The sequence below is a fragment of the Pygoscelis adeliae genome, unplaced genomic scaffold (genome assembly GCF_000699105.1).
Source record: "Pygoscelis adeliae isolate BGI_AS28 unplaced genomic scaffold, ASM69910v1 Scaffold347, whole genome shotgun sequence".
Lineage (NCBI taxonomy): Eukaryota > Metazoa > Chordata > Aves > Sphenisciformes > Spheniscidae > Pygoscelis > Pygoscelis adeliae.
Window position 1 is genome coordinate 830168 of NW_008825158.1, and position 19122 is coordinate 849289.

At 39.6% G+C, this 19122-nt stretch overlaps 1 protein-coding gene across 1 annotated transcript in view; it reads left to right on the plus strand.

Annotated features, from left to right (window-relative positions):
- The window catches only part of SLC6A4 (solute carrier family 6 (neurotransmitter transporter), member 4), a 21299-nt gene extending 2278 nt beyond the window's left edge, over positions 1-19021 (plus strand). The window contains exons 2-14 of the mRNA XM_009328649.1: positions 5664-6271; positions 7020-7154; positions 7964-8183; positions 8610-8748; positions 9137-9271; positions 11152-11255; positions 12019-12146; positions 12515-12627; positions 13419-13550; positions 14675-14774; positions 15153-15253; positions 17245-17412; positions 18182-19021. Coding sequence (XP_009326924.1) covers positions 5809-6271; positions 7020-7154; positions 7964-8183; positions 8610-8748; positions 9137-9271; positions 11152-11255; positions 12019-12146; positions 12515-12627; positions 13419-13550; positions 14675-14774; positions 15153-15253; positions 17245-17412; positions 18182-18256 — 2013 coding nt within the window. The 5' untranslated portion in view covers positions 5664-5808 and the 3' untranslated portion in view covers positions 18257-19021. The remainder of the gene's footprint in view (positions 1-5663; positions 6272-7019; positions 7155-7963; positions 8184-8609; positions 8749-9136; positions 9272-11151; positions 11256-12018; positions 12147-12514; positions 12628-13418; positions 13551-14674; positions 14775-15152; positions 15254-17244; positions 17413-18181) is intronic.
- The last annotated feature ends 101 nt before the right edge of the window (positions 19022-19122 follow it).

Genomic DNA, 19122 nt, shown 5'->3' on the forward strand with positions numbered 1-19122 from the left:
CAGACTGAAACGTGGACCAGATTATGATGTAAAACTCACAGTACAGGTTTATATTCCCCCAATACTATTGCTTTCAGAAGCACTATTTTCACATCTTACTTATATTTAGCCTTATCTGGGAGTACACGAGTTAACTGGAGAGAGCTCACTACTTATGCCATTCTTGCTTTGGTAAGTAGCCTTTTATTCTCCAGAAGGGCCATTGTCTCAGTGGGACTACGTGTTGAGTACAGTTCTACTCTGTTTTAGTAAGAATGTGAGCAAGCCCTTGGAGAACTGCAAATATTCATACACAGGATCCATTTTGTCATCTATATACTGCAAGTTTCTTGTAAAACACTCACATATTACAGTGATGTGCACAAGTACCCAATCCAGTTACATTTAAAATCACTGGCACTGGGATCAGACCTGCTATGTATGGAAATAATTCACTGGACCCACTTTGATCACTCTGTATCAAAAGTCAGTTTTGATTCTCTTAAACTAGACTAGAGAAGCACAGCTAAAAAAAAATCCTGAAGAAATCAATTTTCAGTTTTTGAGGGGTGGTCTAGATATCAGCTTATATCTGCTTTGCACCTAATACCTCTGATTCTGTGGTTACCAGCAGCCCTACCAAAGCTGGGACTCAGTATTTTCTTACTATGTATTTATGGGTATCAGTTTTTGAAATCTGAAATACAACCTGTCACACTTGCTATCGGCTCACCTAATGGAAACAAGCTAATAGAAAAGGATATTCTAGGTACTAATTTCTTAATGAAATCAGTATATGTGAACATAGTCAAAAGCAAAAGGCATTATTTTTTGTGTTATGAACTCTAAATATGACTCGTATGACAAACAGCAGGTAAAATTCATCATAATTTAGTGCAACCTAGTTTCAAGATTTAATTGGCTGAAAATTTTATTTTCTAACAATTCCTCACAGTACGGGAGCATCTGAGCTATCCTGTAATAACTTTGATTAAAGGGTTACTCCTGGCCTGTGCAAAATCGGAGGAAAAATATGAAGCTTTTATAGTCCTTCACACCACACGTGCAGCAGAACAGGAACGCACTAGCCCACAAAAGCCTGTCAAAAGGAATAATCTTTACGAGGTTCTCACTGTCATCCAGGTCACGTACCTCCCCTCCCGTGTAAAAAGACAGACTAGGACTCAGTGAGGAGTGTGAAGGCCAGAGATGTTTACTGCTATATTTATCAGAGTCCAGTACCTGGAAACACACAGGTATGCGGCTGTCGGAGGGTCATGGTTGATATTGTGGCTCAGAGGTGAGAACAGCACCTGCAGATAAATAACACAGCCTTTTCCTGCGTGGGATATGTGATTGCTATCTCGTCATACAAACTTCCTGCTTGATTTTCTAGACAAAAGTTATTTCCTTGGACTCTTTCCATTTACATACAACTGCCTGTGTGAACTGCATCTTTATTGCAAGGTGTAATATTCAGTCAAGCAGCTACATAATTTTAACAATCTTAAATATTTTGTGATAAAAGTGAGATTTAGGTCAAGTTAACAGAAATCATCTTAATGTTTCATTCTGTTTGCCAACACTGTAGGCTAATGTTTTGTCTTAAGAGTTCCAAGTACTTTAATTCTTTGCAAGTGCTAGCATGTAAATGGACAGAAGTAAGGCAGATGGAGGAGCAGTGTGAGTGACAGTGGTAATGTGAGTTTTGCTACAGGAATGCAGCTGTAACCCAGTGAGTGGCTGGTACTCCAGCGGGCATTGGTTTATAAAATTAGCACATGAAAAAATAATATAATTCGTATGAAGTGAAATATATGCAAATATACAGAATTTGCAACTGTGCAAGTTAAAATGTATTTCATCATTTGGAGATGAGTAATGACTTCTGTAGCTACGCACAGTGGGGCTGAACAACCCTCGTGCGGAGGAATTCAGGTCAGTGTTGCCTCGCCTCAAATCAAGTGTTCTCCAGGTGCATTAAGATTTGCCACCCTTGAAGCATCTGGTATTTGCTGCACCTCAACCTAATTGTTTTAATCTCCTAGACACATTAAAAATCAATTTTCTCCTTTAAAAAAAATACAGAGAACAGGAAAATAATTTTGTTTTAAAGTGCTGGAAGGATTTGGTTTACTGCAAGGCAGAGCATTAAAGGAAAGGGATTGCCGCTCTGCTACGAGAGGTCACTGCCTGCCTCAAGAAATGAGCAAGGCGATGATACATCGGTTGTGCAGCTCCCTGCTCGGGAAGGAACCGGACCCCAGGCCAGGGATGCTCCTTGAGGACCGCTTTGATAGAGGCAAAGGAGTTGGTTTTGTACATCAAGGGACGTACAGGGCTTTTACATCTACAGTGCTGGTTCAAGTTTAGCTCTGTGTGGGAGTAACCAAAAATTATAATTTAATTAATATTTGGCTTATGTGAACTCTGTTGGTGGCTTCAGCCAAGCTCGTGGAAACACATGTCTTCAATTATCCATCCTAGTTGTTTTCAACAAACAAGCAATGCAGGGAATAGTTGTAGAGCACACGCTGCTTGTTACAGGGTGCTTCTCCGGAGCAGAGCTGAGGGTCACTCCTCTTTAGTCACCCTTTGCATAAGGAGTGCAATTTACAGGGCTGGCAGGACGGCACCTTTCATGTGCTCCTGGACAACACAGCATTACGGAGATAGAGAAAAACCGTCCTTCAGAATAATTTCTGTTCAGACCTACCGGAGAGAGAAAAGACGCAGATGCTTAGGGCCTCTCAAAGGAGCAAAGTCACGTCTACAAAACACAGATGAAAATGAAACGAAGGCACAGCTATCTTTCTTTTTCTTTTTTTTTTCTTCTTCTTCTGTAGCTAATTACGTTGGCGATAAGAAGCCAATGTGTATTTATGTAAAAGCAACCTTTGCAACACCTGAGATTGAAAATAGGTAATAAACTGCCATTTCTTATATCATTCACTGTCGTCATTCTAGCACCTGTAACTACTGAGAGATCGGTGCGCAGAGATGAAGTGGAGGCTGAGGTGGGCAAAATCCTTCACTATTACCATAATTTTCCCCTGGGTATCTTCCCTAGTGGTCCTAGCATACTTCTCAACCCCGAGAGCTCTAGTTCTGCAGCTGTTTACGCTGTTTGAGCGGTTACAATTCCTTCAGGTATTTTTTTTCTTGAATTGTAACAAGAGGGGGGGAAAAGTACATTCTCCCACAGCTTTTTACAGTGTAACGAAATCTTCGATTCTGTAACTGTTCTGTTTTCACCTGCCAACTATGCCACTGTGAACACCACTGCATAGCTGTAGAGTCCGTCACTCCAGATTTCCCAGGGTAGCTGACAAGCTGTAATTCTCTTCCAGAAAGGAATAGTTCAAATTCCAGCTGAAGCCCCTGAAAGTTCACACATCATTTTGCGTATTTGAGGCTCAAACCACTGAAAATTCTACAAAAATATTTCAAATAATGTGATACGTCTTTCCTGTGGTCTGCAGAAGACCGGAAGGAGCTTAGATCTGGATAAGACAACTATCTTGATTGTCACAGATCCGGGAAATCAACAATACTTTCAATGACCTCTCCTCCCTAAAGAAAGTGCTGAGAAGTATCTATGTGCAGAAATAACGTGTTTTACACTATACACTAAGAGTTTAAGCCTCGGGTGTGGAAAATTCAGTCACATGAGATAATGGAGTTAAATCAACATCCTTTACTGCTTTCCCATTTATGAGTAAGAGGTGTAAAGTCCAGAAGGGCTCAGGTTACTTTTCCATATTCCTACATTATATTTAACATGCTCTATACAAGAGGAGGATTGGCTGGGGCCTTTCCTAGGATTTTTATGTTGCCACCAGTGGTGGTAGGGCTGTTTTCATCTACACAAGCTCTTTTGGGACGTTTGGAAGGTTTCGGACTCCAAAGACATTCAGGTTTTATAGTCTCGCAGGTAAAAAAGAACTCCTGTTCTTTGCCATAGTATTTTTATCTGGAACTCTGAAGATGTTTCAGCCTTTGTGGATGATTAACTAATGGTAGCGAAGTACTGCTCTTGTAAGAATTCAGCATTAATGATGCACTGCTTGCTGTATGATGAAAAGAACATCTGGGTAAAGACAGAATGTAAGCTTGAAGAAAGAGAGATTTCTGAAAGTTATAAATAACACCTTCAAGAGACTTTTATCTTGAGAACATCCTCTTGTTTGCTCTGCAGCTCTCGGTAACCTTCCTTCTCTTTCTGCTTGCACTGATAAATGTTTAGGAAGAGGTTTAACAGTCTTTGCACAAGGCTGAAAGCTGGGAAAAACTTGAGTTTTAATAGCTCTGGCAATGAGCAAATAATATCCCCTCTCTGCTTTAGTTTTTCCAACAATTAAAAGTGAAATAATGCTTGTTCTTCTGCTAGGATGTGACATTGATATTTACTATGGTAAAATGCTTTGAAAAGGAAAAATTAGATGTAATTATAACAACTTAATCTGTGGTGGCATTGTGTAGATTGTGTAACACTTTGCTAGCTATACAGCAAGGTTACTACCCCAGAGAATTTACAGCACAGAGGATCAGCTCCTATTTCAAGGTTTTGTTGAGTAAAGGCAGCTGGGCATTTACATTACCTGAACAAATGAGCAGAAAACAAAACATGACCCAAAACAAAATGAACCGAATCACAGTTCGTTTTCTGGTTTGGTTTTTTTTTTTTTTTTCCTGAAGGAAAAGTTAATTGTTTTATACTTTTTCTTTATTTCAGGATGGTTTATTTCCCCTGGATTACACTTCTAGCATGCATGAAGTGGGCAGGTAAAGCCAGGGATTCTCCCAGTGCCTGTTTTTTTGCTGGCGGTGGACAGTAGAACAGGAGTAGTGCCCACTACCCTTCCCGGGTCTGGAGCCACAGTGTTAGCAGATCCAAAGAGAATGATATGCCTTTATTTCCCCAAGGAGTTAAATAAAACTGGGGACAAGTTTTGCCCTTTAGACCAACATGTTAGTTCTTACTCAAAACAATCAAATTGAAGTTTCCTGATCTTTTTTACCTTGTTATTAGCGTTGACTGAGCCTCAAAAGTTACCTGATGCAAACCCACTGAGATTTAAATACTTTTCTGAACTTTCGTTTAAGCCTTCTAGGTCTGCTGCTAAACATAGCAGACGCTGAGGGATTTCTGAAGAAAGGTGGTCATGAAATGTAATTTGTATATCCATTGTTATCTCCTATTTGTTTAATTATTTATTTTCCCTTCATACTGGGTGAATCTAGAAATTGCCAGTAGAAGTCACAGGATGAATTTATGAAAATGAAAACACAAGCCACACTAAACTCCGCCCTCACTTTTGCAAACTGGGAGTCCCACAACCTCCCTGGGTGTGAAACCACTGTTCAGAGGGAGAACGTGGTACCAGAAGACAGCAGGACTGTGACTGCCTGTGAGTTGTCCAACAATGCACAAAGTCCAGCAAATCTGCCTGAGATGTTGTAAGCCAGGTACACCGACTTCTGCTGTAGAAGAGGATGATTGCGTCCTTCCTTTCTCTGTACAAAATCCTGAATGGATTATCTGCTAAAGGATTCACATTGCATGCTGTGATGCTTAGTTACTTCCAAAAGTATTTTAATCACAGAATGTGTCAGTTGTAACTTGAAAGCTACCAACATCAGTAAGCCCTGTAATGGATTTTTAACTATTTTTCATTTCTTAGATGGTGTTTGTGCCTTCAATCTGATGGATTTAAATATGGAAGAGGAATTCTGAAAGTGCTGGGAATAAAAGCGTGGGAAGACAAGCCACAAGGGGACTCGCTGCCGCTGTCCGTCTGCAAGTGATCAGAACACATCTCAGAAAAAATGGAAAAAAAGGCAACAAGCAATGAGACTGCGCCGCTGACTTCCAAGAAAGATGTCTCAGACTGTAATGAAGGAGAAGATTGCAAAGGGAACGGACTTCTGGTCAGGAACCCTAAATCTGCGCTACGGCTAGGGGAGGATGGCAATAAAGTCCATCCCAGCCAGGGAGATAAAGGGGAGGCAGCTCAGATCTCAAATGGTTATTCAGGGGTTCAGAGTTCTGTTCCCTGTAATGGAATGGGAGAGGTGGAAGATGCCCAGTCCACTGCCCCAGCAGCCACAACCACCACTACAACCACCACTTCTACCACCTGCGGAGCAGAAGGCCAGCAGCAGCTGAAAGAGCTAGAAGACAGAGAGACCTGGAGTAAAAAAATTGACTTTCTACTCTCTGTCATTGGATACGCAGTGGATCTGGGAAATGTGTGGAGATTTCCTTATATATGCTATCAAAACGGAGGAGGTCAGTGACTGGTCCTGTATGCTGTTCCTTAATGCTGAACTTCCTTGCTTATAAATGGATGATTTAGTGGCTTGTTTTAATATCATATATAACAAATGACCAAGGGGAAATTACTTACTTTTCAAGCAGACTGGAAAATCTGAATACTGGGATAGGATAACTAGACAGATTAAGATGGAAGAAAAATTATTTAGCAAGATCTAAAAAATCAGTCCAACTAGAAGCTGAGAGCCGGTTAGGTGCAGAACCACCTTCCAAGAGCAGAGCCTCAATCCCTGTCCCAAGGAGTATTTAAAATCAGATAAACCAACATGTCAAAACATTCATCGGGAATGCTAGGTCTTGGACTCCCTGACATTTCAGCCAAAATATAAATCTGTTCAAGGAGATCTTGGAAAGGACTTTTGTCTCCCTGGTGTAACAGGCATTTTATTGAAGAAATTAATTATTTTATCTGTACCCCATCTCACAGTTGTATCCATTGTAGGCAGTACAGTCTTGGTGAATCCTATGCACACTTGTTACAGAAATGTGAGTAGTTTGGCCTGAGTGTTGCTTCTTATTCACACTGCTGAGTACTTACTCTTACGAGAAAGCCCACGGTAATTCAGTGTGGGACACTGGCTAGGGAGGGGATATGTATTTTCCCCGTGGGATAAACAACAAGGAACTGTTGTTTATGAAGTGCTGGTACTGTTGGAAGAGAAGTCCTATGAAGAGTTACAAACATCTGCTTTCTTTCTTGCAGGAGCATTCCTCATTCCTTACACAATTATGGCCATCTTTGGAGGGATTCCTCTCTTCTATATGGAACTAGCACTAGGACAGTACCACAGGAATGGGTGTATTTCAATTTGGAGAAAAATATGTCCTATATTCAAAGGTAAAAAAGGGAAATGGAAAATTACTAGGAACTTCCTGAATAACTGGAAGATTTTCCTATAAAGGTGAAATTTCTGAAAAGAAAAATCTGAAAAGCTCATAAAACAAAGCAAGTCTTGTTCTACACAAGATTTTGGCTTTACAAAGAAAGCTTTCATAAAACTCTACGTACATCTGCAGAGGTGTGTGTGTGTACTCTCATATACATGTATGTCATGCAACTCTCAAATTGATTAGATAGTGGCCAGTCCACTTTCCCTGACCCAAGCCTGAAAATGTCAAAAAAGTAAACAAAAAATGTAATTAATAAAGTAAGTGAATCCAAGGCAAAGTTAAAACCAGGAAAGAATAAAGATCTTCTATTTCTATTACAAAGATATTCCAAAGAAATGATTCCCCACCTTCAGACTAGTCTGTCAATTGCTATCCTACCAGAGAGTCTTTTAGAGTAGAAGGACCTGTTCCATATGCTCGTTTACTCTTGCTCCCAGTGTTATAGCTCTGGTCTTGTCTGGTTTTATTTACTGAGAGTGCAAGATGCCTATTTCTAAATTCCAGGAATTTAGGAACAGATGAAAAAAAACTATATAAACATGTACTATCTTGATTAAGGATGCTTTTTTGGAATCGGAGCCTGAGTGTTTCCGAAGCCACAAGAAATTCCAGTGTTGTAAACATTTGAAGAGGGTATGTGTACCTCCTGCAGAACTGCCTTAGACAGTAATTGCAGTTGACATAATAACCAATTCCTTCCTTTTTTTTGGCCTAAAACTTACACTCACTTCATGTAATTATTTCCTGCCTTACTAGGAATTGGCTTTGCCATCTGTATAATAGATCTTTACGTAGCCTCCTACTACAACACCATTATGGCTTGGGCCTTTTACTACCTCGTATCCTCCTTCACGGCGGAGCTGCCATGGACTAGCTGCACAAATGCTTGGAACACAGGCAACTGCACTAACTACTTCAGCAAGGACAATGTCAGCTGGTCCCTGCACTCCATCTCTCCCGCAGAAGAATTTTATACGTAAGTGCATGTAAGTGAGGACAGTAATATTAGAGAGAATGGTGGAACATGTAGCAAGCTTTTCTTTGGAGGGGGAGCAGGGCTGTTTATTAATGGTACCCTTTTCAGAACTATTCCAAGAACTAAATACTTGTAGGCGCACGTAAGCTTAGGGTGTATGGGAACGTACTCTACATTTTAGATCAGAGGTTCCCAACCATTGTCAGCTGTCATCACTTAGCATTTATCATCACCGGTGTACCATTAATATCAAGCTTTTAATTAACAAAAAAAAATAATCTAAAATAACATGACTCTGAAGGCTAGTTATCAAAGACTCAGGACTACTTGTAGTGCTCAGACCACAGTATGGGACTGTTCAAAGCATACTTAACATAAGCATTTGTTAAAAAAATATCTATACTGTGTTTTTCTTTCCTCTTTCAGCCGCCAAGTTCTACAGGTGCACAGGTCCAATGGGCTGGATGACCTGGGGGGCATTAGCTGGCAATTGACCCTCTGTTTATTGTTAATCTTCACCATTGTATACTTCAGCATCTGGAAAGGGGTCAAAACATCTGGCAAGGTGAATGCAAAAGCAAGACAAATCAACTTGGTACAGTACAGTCTAGCAGCAGTTCTACATGAGCCAATTAATTAACTTGACAGAGAATTATCTCAGATTGTCTTCATGACAGGGATTATAGGCTCATGTATTTGGGAAGCACTTACTGTAGAGTGACTGCTAGTTATCCAAGTAATATATAACAACAGTAAGTTACGCCACTGTTCTCTGGACAAGAACAACCCTGCCAAGAGAAAGCGTGGGTATAGCTGTGCAAACTGCCTGCTTACAGACCTTCTGAGAAGTTCACAGGAAGATGTTATAAATGCTAAGAGCTATAATAACTCATTCTTATCACCTGTTAACTTTCTACCCATGGCAAATGCTCTCTTACTGTTTTCCCTCGCAGGTGGTATGGGTGACTGCCACGTTCCCTTACATCATACTCTTTATCCTGCTAGTGAGAGGTGCAACTTTGCCAGGGGCTTGGAGAGGTGTCCTCTACTATGTGAAACCTGACTGGCAGAAACTCCTGGCCACTGAGGTAAAAAACGTTATAAAAGGGTAGAGATTTGCTTTTAGTCTATCAGCGTGTATATACTTCAATGTCTATTTTCAGCATAGAGCATGATTAAACAGATGTCTTAGCATGGACTTAAAAGCCTGACTTCATGCTCTCGTTTAAACAGTCATGCTATTCTTTCCATAATCGTAAAGATTTTTTTTAAAGATTAAGAGTCCACCATCAGTTTAGCTTGAACTAATAGTAGAGTTCCCATACAGCGGTTGAACAGAATTAGTGATAGGATTAGAAAGAAAACAAGTGACCAAACAATTTTTTGCCGGGAAAATGGTGAGCAGCCTGACATTGAGCAAGAAGCTATGATTGCTGCTACACTGCAACAAAATCCTTTACCTGTGACAGTCACACTGAGCAAACTGTATTTACTACGCCCTAACAACTGGTCTAGCTGCAGTGTTTTTGGTTGTAAGGGGATCATTACATACTTGGGCAGGCTTTTCCACAGCCCAACGGTGTCCACAGTTGCCCGTATTTAAATAGTGCAGGCTACTAGAGTTGAAACTTCAGATCTCTATCCTGTGACAAGCTTTGGCAGATAAGCCCAAGGAGACTCTCTGTAGCCACCAACTAAAACATGAGCCAGTAATGCATGCAAGTGCATGTGGAGAGAGAATAAATCAGTTAGGCCTGCATACACCACCAAGATTTGAAAAGAAAGGAGGAATGAGGACAAGACTGAGCTAACCAACAAACCCCAGGCATTCCAGTATCTGATTCAGCTTTGAACTCTGTGGATGACAAGTAGTCCATCAGGCCCAAGGCTGCACTTACTTCACTGCCTATGAAAGTGTCTAGTGAGGAGGGTGATGGAAAAACCCCAAAGCAATAAATACTACAAATACAAAGATTAAAAATTCTAATGTTTGCAAGTCTGCTGCTGCTCGCCTGATACAGAGAGTTTTGAATGAAGAGGAAATGAAAAGACACCAGTCTCTGATAAAGCAGCATCTCCAATAAGGGACCACATCTTCTGAAAAAGCAATAAAGGGCATTGATATTGTATTGGTTGTATCTGAAGTGAGGACAGCAGATTGCAATCTGTGTGCTGGACGGTGACAGAGCTCTGTCTGTGGATGATACAGGATGGCCTCACACGATGGATGAAAATATTAGAAATGAGTTGTAATGAACTCCATGTTTCAATCAAAAGAGGATAAATGAATGAGGACTTTCACCTTCAGAAAGAGAACTGATATTGCACTTTAGGAACACTACTCATTAAGGCTGTGGCCACTTTTCAAGTGCAACAGGCTTTTCATAACAAGATCATCACACTTGCATCTGTCATGGCTACAACAAAGCTGAAGTGAGTCCTAAGGACTAGAACTGCATCCACACTGTCATGTATTTCCATTAAGTCTAGGAAAAATCTGAGCAGCGATCATCTACTGCTGAGCCTGGAAGACACACAGCCAAACACAGGACTATTCCGTAGCGCACACAGTTTGGAGGAAGGTGGGCCAAGCCCACTGCAAAATCATGGATAGAACGCTCTCTATACATAACAAAAATTGTGTTAAACTGATTACAGGCAATTCACCATGAATTAATCTAAGATGCTGTCAGAAGTGAAACTGCCAGTGAGTACTTATAATAGTGTAAAGAGATACAATAAGCACAGCATAGGCACTGTAATTATAGTGGGTATTTACAACTCTCACAGATCTACAATAAATATTCATATTTCAACATGCTCTCTTAACAAAATGTTTGTTAGACCAGGACTAGAATATAGGCAGACTAATGAAACATGGTTTTGTAGGGCTACGTGATATTCTGAATATGCCAAAATCATTCGATCTGTTTCATGTAATTTTTTCTTGATCTTCAATGTTTTTCAGGTTTGGGTGGATGCAGCAGCTCAGATTTTTTTCTCCCTTGGTCCAGGTTTTGGGGTCCTATTGGCTTATGCCAGCTACAACAAATTCCATAACAACTGCTACCAGTGAGTTCTACCTTATTCTATACGTAAAATTGAGTTTAAAAAAGTAACTGTGGGTATTTACAAAAAAGAAACACTGGTTTCACATAACTGTCACCAGTGCTGGTGAAAGGCACTGAATTGTCAGACCTGTGTACATACAAATCAGACAGAAGTGTAACAGAACAAAAGTCCTTATTGAAAGAACCTGCAATCTAAAACATTTCCTCTCTGTTGTGCCTACCCTAAAGAGATAATCTCTACCAATTACAGCAAGGAGCCTAACATGTAGAAACCTGCCATAACAAAACGGACTAAACCCCTGCCAAACAATCACATTGTAATTATTTAATCTCAGCAGTTAGGAAATTACTTTCGAGTCTTGAGCTGAAAGGCAATTTATAGTTGTTTCCTTGTTGTCTTAAAAAAATTCTATTTATAACTTGTAAAATAAAATTCTGAATTCTTGACTATTCCTATAGTAATTCCTTTTAAAAAAAAAAAAAAAAAAGCCCAGTATACATCCAGCATTCAATCCAGTGGCAGACCAATGTTACAGCATCTGTTTGAAGTTGAAGAAGAAAAAGTAGCCGTGTGCTTTTGGTGGTTTTTCTTTTTTTTTTTTTTCCCCTCCTCCTTTCTTTCAAATCTGCTGCTTGTTCTTTTCATTGTACTACCCTAGTTTTTGTAGGAGTCTATCCAGATCCGTGACTCACTCCATCTAGTAGTTAACTGTCCTTTCTAGCAGATGCCAATTCCCTGATATGAGTTAGGTCTTCTGTTGCAGAGATGCTCTGGTTACCAGTACCGTGAACTGTTTGACTAGTTTTGTGTCTGGATTCGTCATTTTCACTGTGCTGGGATACATGGCTGAGATGAGGAACGAAGATGTATCAGAGGTTGCCAAAGATACTGGTAGGCTAACTTTCTGTACACATCTCTCAAACTGCTTCTAAGATAGAATGTATTTGTATATTATCTTCTACATTGAGAACAGCCCAAATTAGGCAAAATATTTAGTATTTAATTCAGGATACTGACTTACTTTATGAGAAGGGCACTGTTATGAATATACAGTACAGCTAAAAAATTATTCCATAAAGACAGCATATAGAAGTCATATTGCATGAAGCTTCACAGACGTGGTGTTAACTGCACGCTGCAAAATAGCCTGCGGGGGAGAAGTTTTCCCCTGGAAGACAACACGGTACAGTGAAACAGCCTGCCCTCCGCGCAGCAGAAGCGCGCTAACAATTATCCCTAATTCTCTGTTCTAATATCAGGACCCAGCCTCCTCTTCATTACGTATGCTGAGGCCATTGCAAACATGCCTGCTTCCACTTTCTTTGCCATCATCTTTTTCCTGATGTTACTCACACTGGGATTAGACAGCACGGTGAGTAGACGGTATGCGAGACAGCAGACCTCTCGGATATTTGGTGTATGGCCTTACCCCCACAAACATCAGAAGAAACAGAACTACAAATATTGCACTGTCACTAAAGGGTTTAAAGCAGGATTGGCATCTCCATATGCCTTCTGTAAGACAGCAACTATGACTCCAATTTTGACCTAAATAGGCCTAAATAAAATTAAATGATTTGTCAGTTATACCATGACAATTAGTAACAGACCTGGAAACACAACCAAAGCAGTTGATTCATAAACACCCGGTTGAATGCAGCCTTCCAGGCTCCTTCCCTCTTGTACTTGTAAACTTACAAAGCAAATATTAAATACTGAAATTTTTTCACACTAATTGGATTTCAAAGGTGGGAACTGGAGGTGGCCTTCTCAACAGCACTGCGAAAAGGAGATGTTCTAAAAACTTGCCATGTGAGCCTGTTTTTACAGATTGAGAATAAGCTCCTTCCAGGAAGGCTAAACTCAGCTGATTTCACAATCTTGGTTCGACTGAGCCACCTACCACTTACCGGCATCCTGTTACTTGTAATAGAATACTTTCTCTAGATGGTAGGCACTTCCTACAGACAGGTGAAGGCTAAATCCCCACCTTAAAAAGTTTAAAAGTTCTGAAGAAAGACTGTCTAAAGAACAGTCACACCAACGCTACAGGCAGAATAAAGCACCAGTGTTCAATGCTTTAAAGCTCCTTATGCATTGAAACATACTTTAAAGCAGGTGAAGCTGCCCTCTATCTTCCAGTGATTTTTCCATGCTTTTCAGTTTGCAGGACTAGAGGGCGTGATTACGGGAGTACTGGATGAATTCCCGCATGTCTGGAGCAAACGCAGGGAATTGTTTGTCCTTGGTCTGACCATCATTTGCTTTTTGGCGTCATTAGCAACCCTGACATTTGTAAGTATTTTACCCGTTCCTCGGCCTTCCTTACTGGCAGTTTCCTGCAAATGACATCTTGGAGAGGGTAGTAGTTTTTGAAGCGAGTTTCAAGAAATCAGACTAAATCTTCAGCCTGTTTTCTTTATGCATTAGAAATCTATCTTTGGAATGAATGTGAACAGTATCTCTCACTAGGAAATGTGTTGCAAAATGATCCTATTGCAATTCAGCAAACCTCTAATGTGCTACACATCATAAATGAGGCAGCTATTGCTCCAACTGCTGAATCAGTAAGCAACCTTCCACATTTTGTACACGGTTTATTTGTTCTCAAAAGCTCTGCATTTAAAAATAATACGAATTGTTATTTTAATTTTCCCAATGTTCGAAATGTATTTTGAATTAAAAAAAGAATGATCAAAAAATTATCTGCTAGAAAATGCTGTAATTGACTGTTGCTGTTCACCAAAAATTTCTAGCAATTAATTTCCTGGATCTTCCTCATCAAATCAGGCCAGAAATCATGATCAGTCACACCAAACAGTCCCTGTGGGGCTTGTGGGATTTCATTTTCACAACAAGCAACGTTTTGAATAATGACTGTAACGATCATAAGGGACAAGGAAAAAATACTTGGCTTTTCTGTCATGCTTCACTCCACTTGCTCACTTACGTGCAACTTCCTTCTCATTTAAAGCATTTGCTGTAAAAGGAGACTTAGTTCCTCTCCGAGACACAATGCTCTCCTCCTTCATCTGATTCTAGATCCCAAATGGAAAGAAAGCAAAGGAACTCCCTATTTGTTTCCTGCTCAGTAACTATGGCACCTTCTTTCTCCAATCTGAGCCATCACAGAAGGCATGCAAAAAGCCATCCCATCAAGCCCCACCAAATCTCTTTTGTTCATTAAAATCCAGCTAGAACTGCACAGATTCAGTTTTAGCTTTTCTGCACGGCACCAGAGAGCAGATCAGCAGCACGCCCAAGGATTTCACTGGCAGGAACTGCCACAAAGCGACAGAACTGACTGAATTACCCATCTGTGAATGCTCTGGTCCAGATGAAGGCAATAATAAACAACAGTATTACAGCATTTCCATCACTGGATCTTTGGTTCACTGGTAATATGATCTGCTTTCTAGGGAGGCGCGTATGTGGTAAAGCTGTTTGAAGAATATGCCACCGGTCCCGCTGTCCTAACAGTTGTGTTTCTGGAAGCAATTGCTGTGGCCTGGTTCTATGGTACGTTTACTGCCACATTGATAAACAACGCTATCCCAAACTCCTGAGCTTCTGCAGCATGGCATTTCCTCTGTTTCTGCAGACAAGATCACTGATGTCTCAGGAAAAAAGTTTACCAAAACTTGTTACAAATTCACCGATTACCAAATCTGTGAGAATTATATAATTGTTCTCTGACAGAAGTACAGTGACATCTCAAAGTAACAAGAGCTTATAATTCAGAATAATTAAGGAATTAATATAATTAAGTTATACGACCAAAACAGTCTGTCATGATGGATTCTGAATTTATTTGCTGCGTATACAAAATGGCGTATATATTTACTTACAAAAAAGTTCCATCTGCTGTCACCACTCTCCTCCCACTTGTCTCCACAGGCATCACCCAGTTTTGCAACGATGTGAAGGAAATGCTAGGCTTTACCCCAGGCTGGTACTGGCGAGTTTGCTGGGCAGCAATTAGTCCCATCTTCCTTCTGGTGAGTTTTCTTTATAGCTTTTTCTTTCCAGCACAAGAAAATTAGCATTGAACAATGCAGCTACTTAGACTTCTAAAAATTTACTTACAGAATTTTCTTGTGAAGTTCTTTAGTAACAATTCTTGTTAAACCAAAAAGGCTCAATTAGTGAAAAATCCAATACAATGCTGCAAGGTCTTGTTACTAATCACTATTTTAAGGATTTTTGTAGATGAGCTAGATGAGTAAGACTGGGTTCTGAGTAACTCCCCTCCTTCCCTCTGCTGAGCAAAGTTACTTTGTTTTATTGCTTTATATTTACCTCAGGAAAATGAAGCAATAAAAGATGATGATGAAACATAGTCTGGGGAGGAGAACCAAGATAAGTGAATACACTGTCTCAGCAACCGCTGACTGACAACTTTAGAATATTCCACTTAAAATTTACAGCAGTTAATTGCAACCTTTATAGATCTATAATTCAGAATTGGAAATACTGTCCCAATGTCTGACTTGGCAGTATTATTGATAACATTTTAACATAAAGTGTTCATTTCCTGATCCAAAATTAGTTCACGCTATCTTTCATTGTTACTAGCCTTAGTGTGAGCAGAGCGGGTCAAGACGGGGTTTATGAAGCACAGAATGTAGATTTAAGACCTAAAGAGTGAATTCAAAACACTTGTAATGATCAATGCACAATTAACAGATTTCATTTTATTACCCCTAGAAAAAGAAAGGAAAAATAGCTATAAGTAAGTGTGACACCACAAGTAACTTTTATACTACTGTCCTCTTTGTGATCCTAAAACAGTAAAATAAACAGAGAGGAATACAGCTCTGGCGGTGTGGTTACTAGGCAGAACTATTTGTATTCCCTGTGGAAACCAAACTAAGGAAAGCCCAGAAGGTAGTATGCTTTTCCTGTATGGAAATTTTTCTGGTAATCCTGATCTTCTGATGATACTCTGGAAAAAACAGTCTCAGAGATCCTTCTAAGGATAGTCACAAATATTATTCCTGTAATATTCAACTAAAAGTAGTTGTTGTTTCACAAGAAATTTTTCAGTCATGAAGGACGTGCACAGGAAAATGATCTAACAGCATTAATCGAGCTGACACCAGAATACTATATCCAAACTAGTAATAACATTTGTAAATCTACTGAAGAACCGAAATGCTATGGAAAAATATCACAGAAAAGATAAAACTTATAGAAAACAAGTAACAGTGAAAAAAATGGAATCTGTATAGCTTATCACAGACAAAACTGAAAGCTGATGTGATTACCACAGGTTAAGTACTTTAACAGTATTTGAAAGAGTATTAAAAGGGTCTACAACCCAATAAAGAACAGCATAAAAAAACAACACAGTGGCTGTGAGTTAAAATTCAGACAAAGCAGAACTGACACTGATCGTGATTAAATATGGGACAAGGAGCTAAGCTAAGGGAAACTGTACACTTCCCATTTCTGGTGGCTTCAGATTAAGATGATGCCTTTCTGGAAGGGAGGCTTTAGCTGGAATCAAGTTATAAGGCTCAATACAAGGGTAACTGGATGAATTTCTGCACACTGGAATCAATCAATCTGATTTTGTCCATCTAACATCTTTTTATCCTTTAAATGTAGAAGTACGATCCTGAATTTTCTCTCCAATGCTTCTTAAGCAAGAAACACACCACGTGTATTTACGGAGTAAGCAATCCACATGAGAATTTTTACCTAGTTCCTTTCAGTTAGTTACTCGTTGGGCTCTACTCTAAAGCTCCTGAGCTGTTTTAAACTTCCTGAAGGAAAGTCTGAATATCCAAAAGTGGGTTTGGGTTGTTTTGTTTTTTTGTTTTGTTTTAAATCCATACTAATGTCATTTAGGATTTTTTCACTGTCGACATGTTTAAACCTTCTTGAGTCCTACTCATTTTTTTTTTAGTTCAATGCTATGCTGGGACACAGAGCTCCCTAAAGTAAGTATGTACACATATTCATACTTTCCTCTTTTCTTTTTCAGTTCGTCACTTGCAGCTTTCTGTCCAATCCTCCTGAGCTACGGCTTTTTGATTATAATTATCCCTACTGGACCACAGTAGTGGGTTATTGCATAGGAACCTCTTCTATCATCTGTATTCCAATCTACATGGTTTATCGGTTGATCATCACTCCAGGAACACTTAAGGAGGTATCCATGATGCTCTGTTGATTCTATTTGACTGTTAGGAAGGAGTGGATTCCTAGAAATATTACGTGTAGATTTTTCTAGGGTCTGATGCCCTGGGACTTGAGAATCACTGCTGTTCTGTTCCTAGCCAGCTGATAGCTAATTGTCTTCTGCCCATTCTAAGTGATTCACAAATCTCCCCAGGTCTTCCTGAGCCCACTGACATATTCATATAAAATATTTCAAAATATATTTCAAAATATATTCAATCAATTATTTTTTTTTTAAGCTCTGGTGAACTGGAGGCTTTTCCTAGAAATCACACAAGACACAGTATCATGCGAATGAGGCAGTAAAATATTGGTTCCCTTGGGTATATCTGTAAGAACAAGTTCTTTTTCTCTCCCACACTTAGTAAGATTTCTCTGCCATAAATCTGTGGCAATCTGTGATGACATTTTTGGGGTTTCTTCTAAGTTCATGTAAATACCAGTTCAGAAAGAGTATTTTCAGTTGGCTCAGGGTATCCAAGTAAACTGCAACGTCCTAAAGCATTAATACGACATCTGTCAAACTTTGATTCAAATTATGTCTTACAAATAATTAAAAAAATGCTGTGTACTTCTATAGCACCTTAAGTCTTCACAGAGCTGAAACATCCTTGTGTGGTTCAAGAGGTATAACTCAAACCAGAGTCGTATTTTTATTATAAATTTCTTTCCAGATGGCTGTCATGTTATATATTATCTCTAAAATGAATCAATTTCTAATATTTATTTCTTTCCGACAGCGTATTCTGAAAAGCATTACTCCCGAAACAGCTACGGAAATTCCTTTTGGAGACATCCGCATGAATGCAGTATAAGCGAACCTGTTTTCTGGGGGGAGAGAGGGGGAGCATAAAACGTAACTTTCCCCATACTCTCTCCCCCAAAGAATTCCGTTTCCAGCTGAGACAACGAATGGAGGAGTTTTCTGTCACTGACAACGGGCATTTGGAAACAGGATGCCTCCAGCACATTTATCCAAGCAATTCAATGAAATCTACTGTGCACTTCTAACCAGACTGAATGAACTGACTGAGAACTAATTCATTCTGGAAACACGAGGATGTCTGTGTGCATGAGAATACCACTACTCCATGCGTGGGCACTGGGGCCGTTTGAAAGTGTGCGTGATCGCATAAGCCACTATAGGACGAGTATCGGTGGGTAGGATTAGGCGTAGAATCCCAAGTCTGTGGCAGTACTCCTGCATCTTCCTCAATGTGATCGTTCGTACTGGGCAATGTCGTATTCGCTTCTAAGGTTCTAATTGCTTAAACTACATTGAAAAATACAAAAATATTTCTGATAGCCACACATTACTCAAGTAACACAGGGTTTTATAAACTAGGAAAAAAAATTAGTAAATTCTTCGATCCCTAGGTAGTGGAGTAGACAGAGGAAGAGGAAACAATCCTCAGCAGCACTATATACAGCTCTGCATATGTTAGCACACACATTTGGTAGCATTATCCTCTTTTTAATTTCCTGCATTTTGTAGATGGTAACAGTCTCTATTAATTATCGCATAACAAATACTACAAAAGCATTTTTTGTCATGTTGTAGGCTTCACTTTCCTTTAGACCCAATCAAGCCACAAAAAACTCATCATGGGTTACTTGACAAGTACCTAAGGTGCTAGCACTTACTATCCTGTTTTCGTAACTAAGCTAGATGTTCACAAAA